The sequence below is a fragment of the Phyllobates terribilis genome, unplaced genomic scaffold (genome assembly GCF_046119375.1).
Source record: "Phyllobates terribilis strain yellow unplaced genomic scaffold, ASM4611937v1 Scaffold_1__5_contigs__length_1240528914, whole genome shotgun sequence".
Taxonomy (NCBI): domain Eukaryota; kingdom Metazoa; phylum Chordata; class Amphibia; order Anura; family Dendrobatidae; genus Phyllobates; species Phyllobates terribilis.
In genome coordinates this window covers 580,574,190-580,590,902 of record NW_027362761.1, presented here as the reverse complement: position 1 = coordinate 580,590,902, position 16,713 = coordinate 580,574,190, and the positions used below count along the sequence as shown (strand labels likewise).

The window sequence follows — 16,713 nt, the reverse complement described above, 5'->3', positions numbered from 1 at the left end:
TGAGCCACTAGCAAATTTGGCGCAATGTAAAGCCGACTCGTGTAAATTTATGCTATGTATCTATTAGGCGTAGGATACAGCTGGATAATATCATCTAGACTTTATTGGGTAGATTATTTTTTTTCTGCAGTTTTAAGCATTAAATATGTTTTTCTTTTTACATTTTTTTGCAGATAATTTTCATCTCTAATGTTTTATCTACATTTCAGGCCGGATTTTTCCGTCTTCCCCATGGAGATTATTTCATTGAACCTTTACATAATAAAGAAGCTGCAGGGAGGCAACATAAGCATATAATATACAAGAGAGAAGCGGCACCCCGGCAGCGGCATCGCAGAGACCTTCACTTTACTGGGAATCGGTCATGTGGACTAATTGGTAGGAATTTCATTTCCCTATGTATATGTTAAGCTGCCGTGATGAAATGATTCAGAAGCGTTACCTGTGGCACCGGCGGCTATTTCTGCATTGTTAATGATTGATTTCTGCTTAAACCTGACTTCACACAGGTAGAAAACGTGACGCGCGCTCATCATACAGTCTTTTTGATTTTCTTTTTCAACCTCTCACTCCAATTTTTGGTTTGAGGGCCATTAGGTTCTTTTATTTTTTGTTTTGCCTCTTTCTGATCAGATCTTTCCAGATAACAATGTCGACCTTGTCTTTTTTTTTTTACATATTTGGATTAATTTCTCCACAAAACTTCACGTTACCCAATTTACCAAGCAAATTTTCCATGTACAATAATACCGAGATGCTCTACTTATCTGCATTTAATTTCCTAATTCAAGCGCATATCCCCCCAATTTACCCCAGGAATGGGAGCCTTCTAGGGATGATAGGAAAAGTGGAGCCTCAATATTGTCCTTTTCAAGAGGGGAGGCTAATTGCTTTGTTCTCTTCATGGCTGGAGGCTCATTGCCTTGTTCTCTTTATGGGTTGAGCCAAACTGCCCTACTCTTTTAATGGATGGAGCTTCACTGACCTATTCTCTTCATCTCTTCATGGGTGGTACCTCACTGTTATATTCTCTTCATGGGTGGTGCCTCACTGCCCTGTTCTCTTCATGGGTGGAGTCTCACTGATCTATTCTCTTCATTCGTGGTGCATCACTGCCCTATTCTCTTCATGGATGGAGCTTCACTGACCTATTCTCTTCATCTCTTCATGGGTGGTGCCTCACTGCCCTATTCTCTTCATGGATGGAGCTTCACTGACCTATTCTCTTCATCTCTTCATGGGTAGTGCCTCACTGTTATATTCTCTTCATGGGTGGTGCCTCACTGCCCTGTTCTCTTCATGGGTGGAGCCTCACAGACCTGTTCTCTTCATCTCTTCATGGGTAGTGCCTCACTGCCCTGTTCTCTTCATGGGTGGAGTCTCACTGATCTATTCTCTTCATTCGTGGTGCATCACTGCCCTATTCTCTTCATGGATGGAGCTTCACTGACCTATTCTCTTCATCTCTTCATGGGTGGTGCCTCACTGCCCTATTCTCTTCATGGATGGAGCTTCACTGACCTATTCTCTTCATCTCTTCATGGGTAGTGCCTCACTGTTATATTCTCTTCATGGGTGGTGCCTCACTGCCCTGTTCTCTTCATGGGTGGAGCCTCACAGACCTGTTCTCTTCATCTCTTCATGGGTAGTGCCTCACTGCCCTGTTCTCTTCATGGGTGGAGTCTCACTGTTATATTCTCTTCATGGGTGGTGCCTCACTGCCCTGTTCTCTTCATGGGTGGAGCCTCACTGACCAAATCTCTTCATGGGTGAAGCCTCACTGACCAATTCTCTTCATTGGTGGAACCTCACTGTCTTATTCTCCTAATGGGTGGAGGATCGCTACCTTGTTTCTTCATGGGTAGAGCCTGTATTCCCTGTTTACTTAATTTTCATCGTGGGTGGCTTCTATGTTAATCATTTTCTGCTATCAAGAAAGTTAAAGGTGTGGTCAAGGTTGTCTTTAAATTAGAAATAAAAAAAGCCTAGCAGCAGTAAAATAATAAAATATCCGTTAGTTACTTCTTATTATCTAGTGATGCAGCTCCATTGGTCCCAGATGATCATGTTGTTATTCACCATTCATATGATAGCAAACTTCAGCAGTCACATGCCATCCATACAAATGTCATTGCTGAGGATAATGGTTTGCTGCAGTTGTATCTTGAATGATCAATGTGACATTATCATTGAAGGATTACTAAGGAGTGGACTATCCTTTTATTCTTTTTTAAAGAATGCCAGGTGACCCCTTTAAGTGTTGAAACTGGTTACTGAGTCACAAAGCAATTTTATTTCACTGACATATATTTTTTCACGATTCGTCAGGGTGATACACAACAGTCTGCCAAAATCAATAATCCTGCTTTATGGCAGGTTGACATATGTTGTTCTGTCCCTGACTGGGTAAATTTCACTTTTTGTGCTTTAGTTTTTTCCTCCTTTCGCTTAAAAGTCATAATTTTTGTAATTTTGCATGTACACACCCGTAAACAGGCTTGGACTGGCCCACAGGAAAACAGGGAAATCCTCTGGTGGGCCCCTATGCAAGAGTAAGCCACTTACCTCCAACATGAGCAGTAGTTGGCCAATACATTAATTCATTATGTACAGACAAAAGCAGGATCCCATCATTCATTCATTCATTCATTCATTCATTCATTCATTCAACAAACTACCTAGTTTATTTTTATATCAAAGCAGAAGTAAATTTGTGAAAGAGGGTAATATAATATTTGCATGAAGCTAAACAGTGGGCCCCCAGAGTCAATGTTACTGGTGGGCTCTTGCCAACCCAGTCCAACACTGCCCGTAAAGGCTTGTTTTTTTGTGGGACAAGTTGTAGTTTTGAAAGACACCGCTCACATTATTATAAAATGTACTGAACAATTTTAACAAAAAATTACAAAAATGAATCTTCTTTCGGATGTTTATCAAGTGGTAAAAATGACCTGACCACATTATCCTCTGCATCCACATGATTGCTGTGATACCAGATTTGTATTGTTTTTTATGTTTATTTGTGGTTAAAGCTTTGTGATCTTTGTAAAAATACATTTAGTTTGTGCAAACATTTTCATAACTTTTTAATTTTTCTATCAAATTCCTTATTTTTTTTGCTTACCAAGCTGTCGTTTTTATTGGTACCATACAATATACTGTATATGCAATGTTTTTGGAGCGAGGTGCGGTGACCAAAGAAATAGCAAATCTGACATTGGGAATTTTTTTTTCTTTATACTATTTGCTCCATGGGGAAAATTATTTTATATTTTCATAGATTGGATGCGGTGATATTAAATATGTTTATTTTTTTTATTTTCTTATTTTTGATTTTGGGAAAAGCTGTGGTGAGTCAAACTTTTATGATTTTATTTTTTTTTTTATGTTTTTTTTTTTTTTTTTTTTTTTAAACTTTTATTATTACTTTTCACTTATTTTTTTTTATATTTTCTTTAGTGACTTGGACCTGCGATGGTTTCGTTGCTTTCTACTATATACTTCAGTATTGGAGTACAGTATATGGTAAAAATTATACTCCCCTATGAAGCCAAGTTACAGGCTGGACTTCATAGAAGTACAAAGATGGCAGTGACAGAGGGCTTCAGCTAATCACACACTGCTATGGCAATGCATCAGCAGCTCATCTTCTTGTTGATAGGAGCCTGAACGGACACCGACACGGGCGTTGCGCCACTTAAGTTAAAGTGGGAGAACAGCAGCAATCAGAGTTGGATCCCATTGCTACTGTTAGAGGCTTGTATAATACAGCTGGCACCTGCCCTGTATGGAGCGGGCTCAGCTGCTGAGCCTACTACATACACCTGCACCTGACTATGTATGTCCTATATCTGGAAAATGTTAAACTGGTTTTACTTTCTTTGCTCGGATCCTACATTTTGTAGTCGGCCATAATTTTCATAAAAGAGTTTCACTATCTATAAGTGATAAAATATAGGAAAGAAAGGAACCAAAGCTTGAATAATACTCCGGGAACATGAAAAATGAAATGATGGATAAATCTGCCGAAATTAGAATTTGTCAGCTTCGCTCGAATTTGGCCAAGAATTTTGATTTGCTTCGAAGTTATCCGTTGCAAATCGATCGTTCCTTATTATATTCTGAGATCTCCCCAGACTTTGTAGGTAGAAAAAAAAATGACTAAAAAATAACTCACCTCGCATGGTTGCTTCCATCAGTTCCTTTCAGTCATTGGTGCAGCTCCCAGACATCGCTCATCCACGTAGTCATTCGCGCAGCAACCAGTAATCTAAACAGCTTCATCCATCTAGCTCTCAAGCTACGTCCTCTCCGACTCTTCCAGAAATCTCCAATCACTACTGGCGCTTCCAGTGCCGAATAGGCCTCTGACATCAATATGTGCATTGTGACTTCAAAGGCTTATTCAGTGCAAAAAGCCCCGGCACAGAGTGAAGATGCTGGAAGAGCCTGGAGGACATTGCACACAGTGCTGGTAAGAGCTGCTCGGAGGTGTTCTGTAGCCGTGGGACATGTGAATGGCGAAGTACTGTTTTTTTTTTTTTCTGACCCTCTACAAGTCAGCAAAATTTACGAATCACAAAAAAATCAGATTCTGGAGAACCTGATTTTTTTTTCCAAAATTCTGGTGAATTCGGTTTTCTTCAAACCGTTTTGCATATTTCTAGTAACAGAAAAAATACAATTACAGTTTATAGAAGGGAAGGAACCTAATGGAAGTCATAAGTGCGGTATAACAATATAACACAGTCATGGACATTAGAAGGAATTACGGCTTATAAAGGGAAAATCTCCCCTCTAAGTACTTAGAAGAGTAATAGAGCCGAAAGAAAGTCTCCGATCCCATTCAGAGGAGTAATTAACTGCAGAAATGTATAAAGTGAATGCCGACAATAGCTCCGTGCTGGAAATTATTGACTTCATAGATGTGTTTTATACAGGCACATTTTGTGGGTAAAGCAAGAAGAATGACTTTAAAAAGGGGATTTAAAAGCACATTTGTATCCGAGGGTGAACACAATAAGAACCCTCCAACCCACCAAAAAAAAATAATGATGTACATACATTATATTTTTTTTCATAGGGTGATTTAGACATTAGTGATAGTATTCATGGTAATATTCACAATGGGCAGCATGGTGGCACGGTGGCACCTACTCAGTCCCTTGAACTAGGGGCGCCCTAGTATATCCCTGTCTCCCGGATTACTCCTGAAGGTGGAGATGCCGGGTTCTCGTACCTATCTATGCTCCTAATTTTTTCCTGAGCGTTTCTGCATCTCCCTGGCAGAAAAAAACGCCTGCGGATTGTACATGCGTTTTCCTGCCAGGGACATGCAGAAGTGAAGCGTTCTTCACTTGCATTTCCGCATGCGGGTTGACAAGTGCTTTCCAAGTGATTTTAACATCACTTGGAAAGTGCTTGTCAACTTGGTCACACTATATAAATCCATGCAACCAGCAACCGACATGGATTTATATAGTGTGACCGAGAGAATGTCAAAAAATAAAAAAATAAATATATACTTACCCTCCATGGCCCGCGCTGTCTTGCTTCACCGTCCCGCTGCCGGCAGTGGTGGATTGAAGGACCTGCCGACGTCAGCGTCGCGTGACCCGTCACATGACTCTGACGTCAGCGCAGGTCCTTCATTCCATCGCGAACTGCAGCCAAGCAAGGAGGAGCGCACCACGGGCCACCGGAAGGTAAGTATATATTTATTTTTTATTTTATTCTTTTTTTTACAGTTTTCAATGGTACCCAGGTCCGGAGGAGAGTCTCCTCTTCTCTAGACCTGGGTACCATCCGCACATTAGAACGCATGGAATGCGCATCTACCTATGCAGTGATGCGTAATCCATGCAGTCTAATGCAAGTCAATGGCGACGAAAACGCAGCACTTCCGCAAAATAATTGGTAGTGCTGCATTTTTTTCCGCAATGATAATCTGCAGCAGAAATGTCCGCAGCATGTGCACAGCACATGCGGATTATCATTGGGGAACATGGCAGGCCTTCTACCATGCATTTTTTAAGCGTTTCTGCAGAGTTTTTGCCGCTGTGGAAACGCTTAAAAAACGCATCATGGGCACACAGACTAAATACCGACTCCAAACACTGAACTTTCTCCTTCACCACCAAACCAGGAAGTAGAACTATCACTGGCAACTGTCTGCAATGCCAAATGTAGAGATCTCCTGCAACCCACTGCAGAGCGACTGTCTGTCACCTCTGACACACCTGTGACACCACCGTCAGATTGCTGCCCTCCTTTTTCCCACCAATATTCGGTAGTGAAACTACACAAGACGAAAAGCCATGTGGAGAGCAGGGACGAACCCTCCCTACTCCAGTGAGCTGCGGTTCTCCCTGACCTTCATAGTTGCAGATGGGACTTAATATGGCTACGGGCAGGGAAAGTCTAGGGCACAAGCGACTTTACGTTCTTCTCTCAGTTATGGCGCAAGGATTCAGAAGCTTTAATTGTTGACTTGAGCTTTGCTATAATGCTACATCAGTGATCTTGCTCATTAGTATTTCTCCTGTGTATGTACCAGCAGTGTTCTTTACAAGGGATTAAATGGAGGAATTAGTAATCTTTATGTAAATTTTCCAGAGGATATACAGTACAGACCAAAAGTTTGGACACACCTTCTCATTTAAAGATTTTTCTGTATTTTCATGACTATGAAAATTGTACATTCACACTGAAGGCATCAAAACTATGAATTAACACATGTGGAATTATATACTTAACAAAAAAGTGTGAAACAACTGAAAATATGTCTTATATTCTAGGTTCTTCAAAGTAGCCACCTTTTGCTTTGATGACTGCTTTGCACACTCTTGGCATTCTCTTGATGAGCTTCAAGAGGTAGTCACCGGAAATGGTTTTCACTTCACAGGTGTGCCCTGTCAGGTTTAATAAGTGGTATTTTTGCCTTATAAATGGGGTTGGGACCATTAGTTGTGTTGTACAGAAGTCTGGTGGATACACAGCTGATAGTCCTACTAAATAGACTGTTAGCTGCTTTTTTCTTGCCATAACACAAATTCTAAGTACAGAAAAATGAGTGGCCATCATTACTTTAAGAAATGAAGGTCAGTCAGTCCGAAAAATTTGGAAAACTTTGAAAGTGTCCCCAAGTGCAGTTGCAAAAACCATCAAGCGCTACAAAGAAACTGCCTCACATGAGGCCACCCCAGGAAAGGAAGACCAAGAGTCACCTCTGCTTCTGAGGATAAACTTATCCGAGTCACCAGCCTCAGAAATGGCAGGTTAACAGCAGCTCAGATTAGAGACCAGGTCAATGCCACACAGAGTTCTAGCAGCAGACACATCTCTTCAACAACTGTTAAGAGGAGACTTTGTGCAGCAGGCTTCATGGTAAAATAGCTGCTAGGAAACCACTGCTAAGGACAGGCAACAAGCAGAAGAGACTTGTTTGGGCTAAAGAACACAAGGAATGGACATTAGATCAGTGGAAATCTGTGCTTTGGTCTGATGAGTCCAAATTTCAGATCTTTGGTTCCAACCACCGTGTCTTTGTGCGATGCAGAAAAGGTGAACGGATGGACTCTACATGCCTGGTTCCCACCGTGAAGCATGGAGGAGGAGATGTGATGGTGTGGGGGTGCTTTGCTGGTGACACTGTTGGGGATTTATTCAAAATTGAAGGCATACTGAACCAGCATGGCTACCACAGCATCTTGCAGCGGCATGCTATTCCATCCGGTTTGCGTTTAGTTGGACCATCATTTATTTTTCAACAGGACAATGACCCCAAACACACCTCCCGGCTGTGTAAGGGCTATTTGACCAAGAGGGAGAGTGATAGGGTGCTACGCCAGATGACCTGGCCTCCACAGTCACCAGACCTGAACCCAATCGAGATGGTTTGGGGTGAGCTGGACCGCAGAGTGAAGGCAAAAGGGCCAACAAGTGCTAAGCCTCTCTGGGAACTCCTTCAAGATTGTTGGAAGACCATTTCCGGTGACTACCTCTTGAAGCTCATCAAGAGAATGCCAAGAGTGTGCAAAGCAGTCATCAAAGCAAAAGGTGGTTACTTTGAAGAACCTAGAATATAAGACATGTTTTCAGTTGTTTCACACTTTTTTGTTAAGTATATAATTCCACATGTGTTAATTCATAGTTTTGATGCCTTCAGTGTGAATGTACAATTTTCATAGTCATGAAAATACAGAAAATTCTTTAAATGAGAAGGTGTGTCCAAACTTTTGGTCTGTACTGTACATACATTACACGCAACCTTAGTGACCTCGTGTTTAACATGTGTATAATGGCCGGTGAACGCCAGCACTGCATGTCCTCCAGCCTCAAAGATTTAGCGCTGTTGGATTTACCAGTATGTCACGCCGCACAGGAAATTACATTGGTGCACTGGTGGGATTCTCCAACGGAGGCTGTGTAAGGTGCACAGGGAGGTAGTCGTGGGCGAGGGGCAGCTGTGTTCCCACACCCTGGCACCCAACAAACAAACGATGTCCCAGTTCCCAAGTGCTGTAAGGGCAGCGCAGTTCACTCACGTTTTGGTCGCAGGCCTCCACTGTCTCCATGATCCCTGATCCAAGAACAGCCGTATATTCAATAGGGGATGCCTGGTTTGTTTTAAAAAGTTTGTCTTTATTAAACAGTTCAAGTACAGCCATCTTTAATACACAGTATCGGGCATAGCACCCTCCGTCACTTCCTTCCGCCACTCAGAACATCTCACTCCAGTTCTTATGTTCAGCATAGATTTCCCCTACACTTGATCCTCCTGTCAGCCCCAGGGTTTCCCAATTCGGCTCCGCAGTATGCCCGAGATTCACAACATTTCCCTCACATGGTTCCACCCCTATCTTCCACTTGTCTGAAAGGTTGTCAGTGCTCTCCATAGCACCCGACTCAAGCCTTAGGCTCCAGATGTTACAGGAATGTCCATAGGGAGTTTTGTGCGACTGTTAGAATCTATGTTGTTTTTCTTTTCAGCCATCTTTTTGTGGTTTTCTGGCTTCTAGTCTTTTCCTCTGGTGCTGGGTGTCTTGGTCACGTGATCTCTTCACTCTTTATTACTCAGCACCTGTCTCCCTTTCCTCGCTGGACATCAGTGTTGTTTCGCTTGTGCTCTTGCTAAGTTGCCTTGTTAGTTCTTTGTGCTTAGGACAATTGATATCCTGGGACTTCTTGTTCCACCAGTTTTGTGTCCTTTTATCTTGGCTTCTGCAACTAACTTTTCTTTTAGGAGGTCTCCTGTTTTTGCTCCCAGTCCTTAGATCTTTCAGGGACACCCTTTCCCCTTCCTTCAGGTCTTCGTTTGAGTTCAGTGCAGGATCGTCGGTGGGGCTATTCACAAAGAATAGGGCACCCACCCCAGCATAGGGTTTAAGCTGAGTCTCAGTGCAGGGACAGCTTTTCCCTCCTATTCCTTAGTTCTTAGTTGCATAACATAACAGCGACCACATACCGCCAGAACGTCTTTGCCCACACCATACTTCAGCCCACTGCACTTTGAACTCGCCCCAGCAACTGTCACCAACAAACTCCTTCACTGACTCACTAAACCAGGAAGTCGTTGCCTTTTAGTGGCTTTAGCCCTTCCCATTTTGGGCTTGACCAATCACTAACTGTCTCCTTTCTCTTTCGCAGTCTGTTGCTGGGCAGACTTCACCTTTCACTTATTTAACTTCAGTCACTACCTTTTAACAGTATGCACTGAACTTCCTATATCTAATGTGCCCCCAACTAAATCTTCCCCCTTCTAACTTAATCCCTAAGTCCTTTGCTATGCTTTATATACTCTAAACTTAACTCTACACCTAAGCTGAGTGCATGTGTAGCACCCTGAGGATTCGGCTGCTACAGGGGTATTGCACCTCAACCCAGAGGTGTGATATTCCACTCCCGGGTAAGGATGGAGTGTGGACCTGAGCTCGGTAGGCTGCATGCACTACACACATCCCATTTCCGAGGGGCAGGCCGACGGTACTCCCACTTAGAAATGTGCAGGTACGACCGAGTCTGTTCCTGGCTGGAGTGGGAGGGGGGTGGAACATCCCAAGTAGTGTAGGGGCAGATAGGGGGAGCAGCCTGGGTAAAGTTAGGAGCTCATTGGGTGCTGGTCACCTGAGCTCACACATAGAGGGAGTATATAAGGTGGGCACCATCTTAGATCAGGGTCAGTCTGTCAGAGTCAGTAAGAAGCAGAGGTCCAGATGAGCCTGCAGAGAGAGAGTGGAGCAGAGAAGGAAAGACCCAGAGAGGGAAAAAGAAAGGACTCTGAGAACCCAAATTCAATCCCCGGGTGAAGAGTCGGCAATAGGGTACCGGATCCCAAACTGGTGGGGGCAAAAGCACACCCTAGCCAGAGACCGGAGGCCGTGGGCAGCGTCTGCCACGGCCACCCACCACATCCACCCCGAAGGCAAACCACGTGGAGGGTCAGGGAACCCAAGGCCAAGGGTCTCCCAACAGAAGGCCCGAGGGAGCTGGACCTAGGTGGATCACTAGTGGGGACGGCCAGAGGAAAGGACAGAAGGAGAGCTCAGGGTCACGCTCCGGACTTGTTTGGGGGTTGGCTGAATCCAGGACCTGGTGGACGCAGCACGGCTCGGGTGGTCACTTGAAGCTGGAGTGACCGGAACATCAGCAGTGAGTAAATACCCTAAACTGCACAACCCGACTCTGTCTTCACTTAACATCTACGCTGCACCACCACAACCCCCATCCTCTGCACCTGACCCCCTGAGGCTATACCCCACCCGTTGGGGGTTATACTACCAAAAGCTGCACCAACACCATCAGCCTCAGCGGACCCTGCTGCAGCGGCGGCCATAGTGACCGCAATACAACGGGTGGCGTAGTCGACAATAAAGAACTTAATAACATCTGTAGGACTGCCACATACAACTGAGCTTGACACCCTGGGCACGGACCGGGTCACAGCCACTCGGCGACTACAACTCCCATCTGATCTGGCTCCGGGTATTCCCCCTAAAGAATATGGCCCAGGGGGCGCGTCAACTTTGGCGTAGTCGGCAGGATTACGTGCCCACAACAACCGGGTGCTGCGTGCCTGAAGAAAAGAACGAGTTTACCTCAAAAAGAAGTCTCCTGCCGGTTCCGGAGGGTCCCCGCCATCGGACCCCATCACCAGTCGATTCCCGCCGGTTGTCCGCCATTAACAGCTTTTTCCCGCCATCTGCAGAGTTTCCCGCCACTGGGAGACGATTCCCGCCATTTCCAAAGGTTTCCCGCCTTGGAAGAGCGGACGCCATTATGGGCGTGCCAGAGGGTGGCGGGAGGCCGCCTCCCATCGTGGGCCAGGACCGAAAATGGCGCCAAAAGTGGAAACCGCCCCCACCAACAGTGACTGTGATGCTAGAGGTGTCTGTCAGCGTGAAAGAACTGCCCCTGGAGCTGACAATCACCAAGTGGCCCCGGGACCGCCCTCGAAGTGGGAGGACTGAGAACAAGAGAACAAAGATGGGTGCCGCCTGGAGCAGTCTGGAGAGAGCGCACCCGGAGGCAAGAAGCCTGGAGAAGAGTATCGGAGGAGCTTACCCGGAGATGGCGAGAAAGCAGAGCAGCACCGGCCCGTTGGCCAGGAGCCTGCTAGAAACAGAGGAGGGAGAGCAGAGCAGCACCGGCCCGCTGGCCAGGAGCCTGCTGGAAACAGTGGAAAGAGAGCAGAGCAGCACCGACCCGTTGGTCAGGAGCCTGCTGGAAGCAACGACCCCACTAGGCCTAGTGGAGGTCCTAGCACAGCTCCCCCGAGACCGGGAGTGTGCACAGACCGCTCTGGAGGGCCTCGCAAGGAGGATGGCCCGGGTGCAGCGAGAGACGTTGGCGGAGTGGAGCCGTGAGATGGCCCAGCAGACCGAGACCTGTCAGCGGAGCACGCCACCCAAGACGAGGAGACAGACCGCCTCTGAGGATGGCGCGGGAGGACTGAAGGCCGGAGACGGCGCCGAGAAGGGAGCCGAACGAGTGGAGGCAGGTAAAGGGGACGTCTATACCCCAAACCGGGAAACCGCGTACCTGCCCCAGCTCCCCGTCGCAGAGCCCGAAGTCTATCCTGCCGTGCCCGTAATCGCCACGCCACTGCTGCAGACTAGGCCTCAACCGGAAGCCGCCGCCGCGACCCCTGTGACGCCATGCGCAATGACCCCGAGCGTGGCCAAGCAGGAAGTAACACAAGCCTGGTCGCAAGGCCTAGTACCCCCGGGCGCCGCAACACCAACAGCGCCCCCTACCTCCGCGGAGCCACCGGCCTGGTCGCAGGGCCAAGTAGCCCAGGGCGCCGCTATCCTTACGGTGCCCTTCACCTTCCAGATACCCCAGGCCTGGCCGCAAGGCCCGGGCAACCCGGGCGCTAACACCACCGCGCCCATAAGACCAAGAGTGCCGCATCTGGGAGAAGATCTGTTCGCCCAACATACGTGCCCGGATGGGCAGCCCTTTATATGGCCACCGGAGTTTCACCATCCCCGACTCCGGAAAGAGAGACCCCTAGACGAACCCCTGATCCCGGCTCCAAAGCCCGTAAAGAGGATCTCGCCCCCGCTAGAAGAGGCCCAATTTGAGTGGGACCCCACCGGAGAAGATCTCATGGGGTTCACTCAGGAGACTCGGGCAGCTGCAGCGGAGCGTGCAGAGTGCTGCCGCCAACAACTCGAGGTCTTCGAGAGGGAGCGGAGAGAAAGGCGGGTCCGGGAACAGCAAGCTCAAGTAAGGAGCGCGGAGCAGAAGAGCCGGGCCAGGAGAGACCCCCGTGCAGCGCATAGTCCCCGCACCACCGGGACTGTGATCAAGTTTAATATGCAGCATGGGTGGGGCTTCATCCGAGACCACCGCACCCCAGGCGACGTCTTCGTGACCAGGAGAGACGTTGAATCCCACCTACCGGAGGGACACAGAGGTCGTGACCTTTACATCGGGGACGAGGTCACCTTTACCCGGCACAAGTGTGCCAAAGGACCCTACGCCCTCCATGTGCATCGCCTGACGGAGGAAGAGCTGCGGTGTGAGGAGGAAGAACAAGAGGACCCGGACGGGTCTGAAGCTAAAGGTAACCACAAAGAAAGAGCAGGAGGACGTCGTCGTTGAGTACAGCAGAGTACAAGCTGTGTATAGTTGCCCGTCGGGGCACAGTGAACTGTTGCTGATAATATAGTCCCCGTTGGGACCAGCATGTGTGAACTGTTTACCCGTTTATCCCTTAAATCCCACTGACCGAGGACTGAGAGCGGTCATTCCTCCCTTATACCTGGCCGAGGACTGAGAGCGGCCATATCCCCTGTATATAGTTGCGCGTCCTAAAGCGCTCCCTACTGGTTTTACAGGAAAGCCACGAGTTTTTCAAGAAAAGACTGTCGCACTTTACCCGGTCACACGTTGCACAGTGACCGGAGGAGGAGCCAGAGGCGACGAGAATGTTATTTATATGAAAAGTTTTCTGATATATATATGATATTTTATATGTTTTTATTATGTTGTTTATATGAAAAAAAAATTTGTATGTTTTGTGGTGTTTTGTTCTTACAGCCCGAGGACGTGCTGTGATTTACCAGGGGGGAATGTAGCACCCTGAGGATTCGGCTGCTACAGGGGTATTGCACCTCAACCCAGAGGTGTGATATTCCACTCCCGGGTAAGGATGGAGTGTGGACCTGAGCTCGGTAGGCTGCATGCACTACACACATCCCATTTCCGAGGGGCAGGCCGACGGTACTCCCACTTAGAAATGTGCAGGTACGACCGAGTCTGTTCCTGGCTGGAGTGGGAGGGGGGTGGAACATCCCAAGTAGTGTAGGGGCAGATAGGGGGAGCAGCCTGGGTAAAGTTAGGAGCTCATTGGGTGCTGGTCACCTGAGCTCACACATAGAGGGAGTATATAAGGTGGGCACCATCTTAGATCAGGGTCAGTCTGTCAGAGTCAGTAAGAAGCAGAGGTCCAGATGAGCCTGCAGAGAGAGAGTGGAGCAGAGAAGGAAAGACCCAGAGAGGGAAAAAGAAAGGACTCTGAGAACCCAAATTCAATCCCTGGGTGAAGAGTCGGCAATAGGGTACCGGATCCCAAACTGGTGGGGGCAAAAGCACACCCTAGCCAGAGACCGGAGGCCGTGGGCAGCGTCTGCCACGGCCACCCACCACATCCACCCCGAAGGCAAACCACGTGGAGGGTCAGGGAACCCAAGGCCAAGGGTCTCCCAACAGAAGGCCCGAGGGAGCTGGACCTAGGTGGATCACTAGTGGGGACGGCCAGAGGAAAGGACAGAAGGAGAGCTCAGGGTCACGCTCCGGACTTGTTTGGGGGTTGGCTGAATCCAGGACCTGGTGGACCCAGCACGGCTCGGGTGGTCACTTGAAGCTGGAGTGACCGGAACATCAGCAGTGAGTAAATACCCTAAACTGCACAACCCGACTCTGTCTTCACTTAACATCTACGCTGCACCACCACAACCCCCATCCTCTGCACCTGACCCCCTGAGGCTATACCCCACCCGTTGGGGGTTATACTACCAAAAGCTGCACCAACACCATCAGCCTCAGCGGACCCTGCTGCAGCGGCGGCCATAGTGACCGCAATACAACGGGTGGCGTAGTCGACAATAAAGAACTTAATAACATCTGTAGGACTGCCACATACAACTGAGCTTGACACCCTGGGCACGGACCGGGTCACAGCCACTCGGCGACTACAACTCCCATCTGATCCGGCTCCGGGTATTCCCCCTAAAGAATATGGCCCAGGGGGCGCGTCACATGTTACTCACAATAGGCATTACCTTTACAGTATTTAGTTAGATTATATTACTAAAAACAGCCTGACACAGTTTACATTTCACATGGCACAGTAAAACGCAGTAAAGCTGCACAACACTATTCTTGTAATACGACGCTGTCTTCAGGGGCAGGAACAGGGCAGTTCACACCCTTACAGCTGCTGTGACCGCCACAAGCCTGAGGTTGGGGAGGAGCATAAGAAAAACACTTAGATCCCGGACTGTCAACCTCATTGGGGTTGCAATCAGTAAAACTTATTGCAGCAATACGGAAAAGAGAACTGGTAAAGCTTCCTTTGTTTCCTCCATACCAGTTACCACAATTATTTAGGAGATTAATAAAACAAAATATACCGTATTTTTCGGACCATAAGACGCATTTTTTTCCTCCAAAATTTTGGAGGAAAATGGGGGGTGCGTCTTATGGTACGAATGTTGGGGTGGGGGTATATTTATGTGGGGTGTGGGGGGGAGCGGTATCGGCGGAGGAGCAGGGCACAGGAGGCAGCAGCCGCCCGCTGCAGCCTACACTGTCCCCACTGCTAAAGAAAATGAATATTCACCATGGGCGTGGGGAGCACTGAATATTCATGCTCCTTAATAGCGGTATACAGTGGAGCCGCGCTGCGGCTGCTGCTGCCGGCTATCTCCTGTGCCCGCTGTTAAAGGGCATGAATATTCAACCTCTCTCCATGCCCATGGGCGTGAGGAGGAGGTGAATATTCATGCCCTTTAATGAGCGGGCACAGGAGATAGCCGGCAGCAGCAGCCGCAGCGCGGCTCCACTGTGTGCCGGCTATGAAGCAGAGTGAAGTCACTGCTCCCCGCGCACACAGACCCGGCGTGGGGAGCAGTGACTTCTGGCAGCTAATCTGTCCTTGTGAGCCGCACATGGCAGTGACGTCATGCGCGGCTCACATGGAGAGATCAGTGCGGGCAGACAGGACGCAGCGCTGGAGGAGAGAAGAAAGGTGACTATGAGTGTTTATTTTTTTTTAATGTGCAGCCTGATGGGGATTAGTGGTGCCATGCATACCAGGACAGGGATTAGGGGTGCCATGAATACCAGGACAGGGATTAGGGGTGCCAAGCATGCCAGGACAGGGATGAGGGGTGCCATGCATACCAGGACAGGGATGAGGGGTGCCATGCATACCAGGATAGGGATTAGGGGTGCCTGCATACAGGACAGGGATGATGGGTGCCATGCATACCAGGACAGGGATTAGGGGTGCCATGCATACCAGGACAGGGATGAGGGGTGCCATGCATACCAGGACAGGGATGAGGGGTGCCATGCATACCGGGACAGGGATGATGGGTGCCATGCATATCAGGATAGGTATGAGGGGTGCCATGCATACCAGGATAAGAATGACGGGTGCCATGCATACCAGGACAGGGATGAGGTGTGCCATGCATACCAGGACAGGGATGATGGGTGCCATGCATATCAGGATACGGATGAGGGGAGCCATGCATACCAGGACAGGGATGATGGGTGCCATGCATATCAGGATAGGTATGAGGGGTGCCATGCATACCAGGATAAGGATGAGGGGTGCCATGCATACCAGGATGGGGATGGGGACCACATATAAAAGGAAGGGGGCGGCATAGATACCAGGATGGGGGATATTGTCAGAATTGGGGGACATTACCCTATACCAGTGTCAGCAGAAGACCCCCTCCCTCTTAAAAGTGCATCATGACCACATTTTTTGCTTAAATTTTTATTTTTTTATTTTCCTCCTCTAAAACCTAGGTGCGTCTTATGGTCCGAAAAATACGGTAAGTGAAAGTTTATTAAAAAAAAATTCAAATGTAATAAAGTCGAATCATTTCCTTCTCTTTATGTTATCCAAAAATAATAAAGTAAAAAATGTAAACAGAACAAAAACCTATTTTGTTATCGTTATTCCCTAAA

General features: G+C 47.8%; 1 protein-coding gene across 2 annotated transcripts in view; it reads left to right on the top strand.

Annotated features, from left to right (window-relative positions):
- The window catches only part of ADAMTS12 (ADAM metallopeptidase with thrombospondin type 1 motif 12), a 639,247-nt gene that overhangs the window by 305,394 nt on the left and 317,140 nt on the right, over positions 1 to 16,713 (top strand). For both annotated transcript variants that reach the window (XR_012321927.1, XM_073681470.1), the window contains exon 3: positions 210 to 378. Coding sequence is in view for 1 of the 2 variants with exons in the window: in XM_073681470.1 (XP_073537571.1) it covers positions 210 to 378 (169 nt within the window). In the remaining variant the exon portion in view is untranslated. The remainder of the gene's footprint in view (positions 1 to 209; positions 379 to 16,713) is intronic.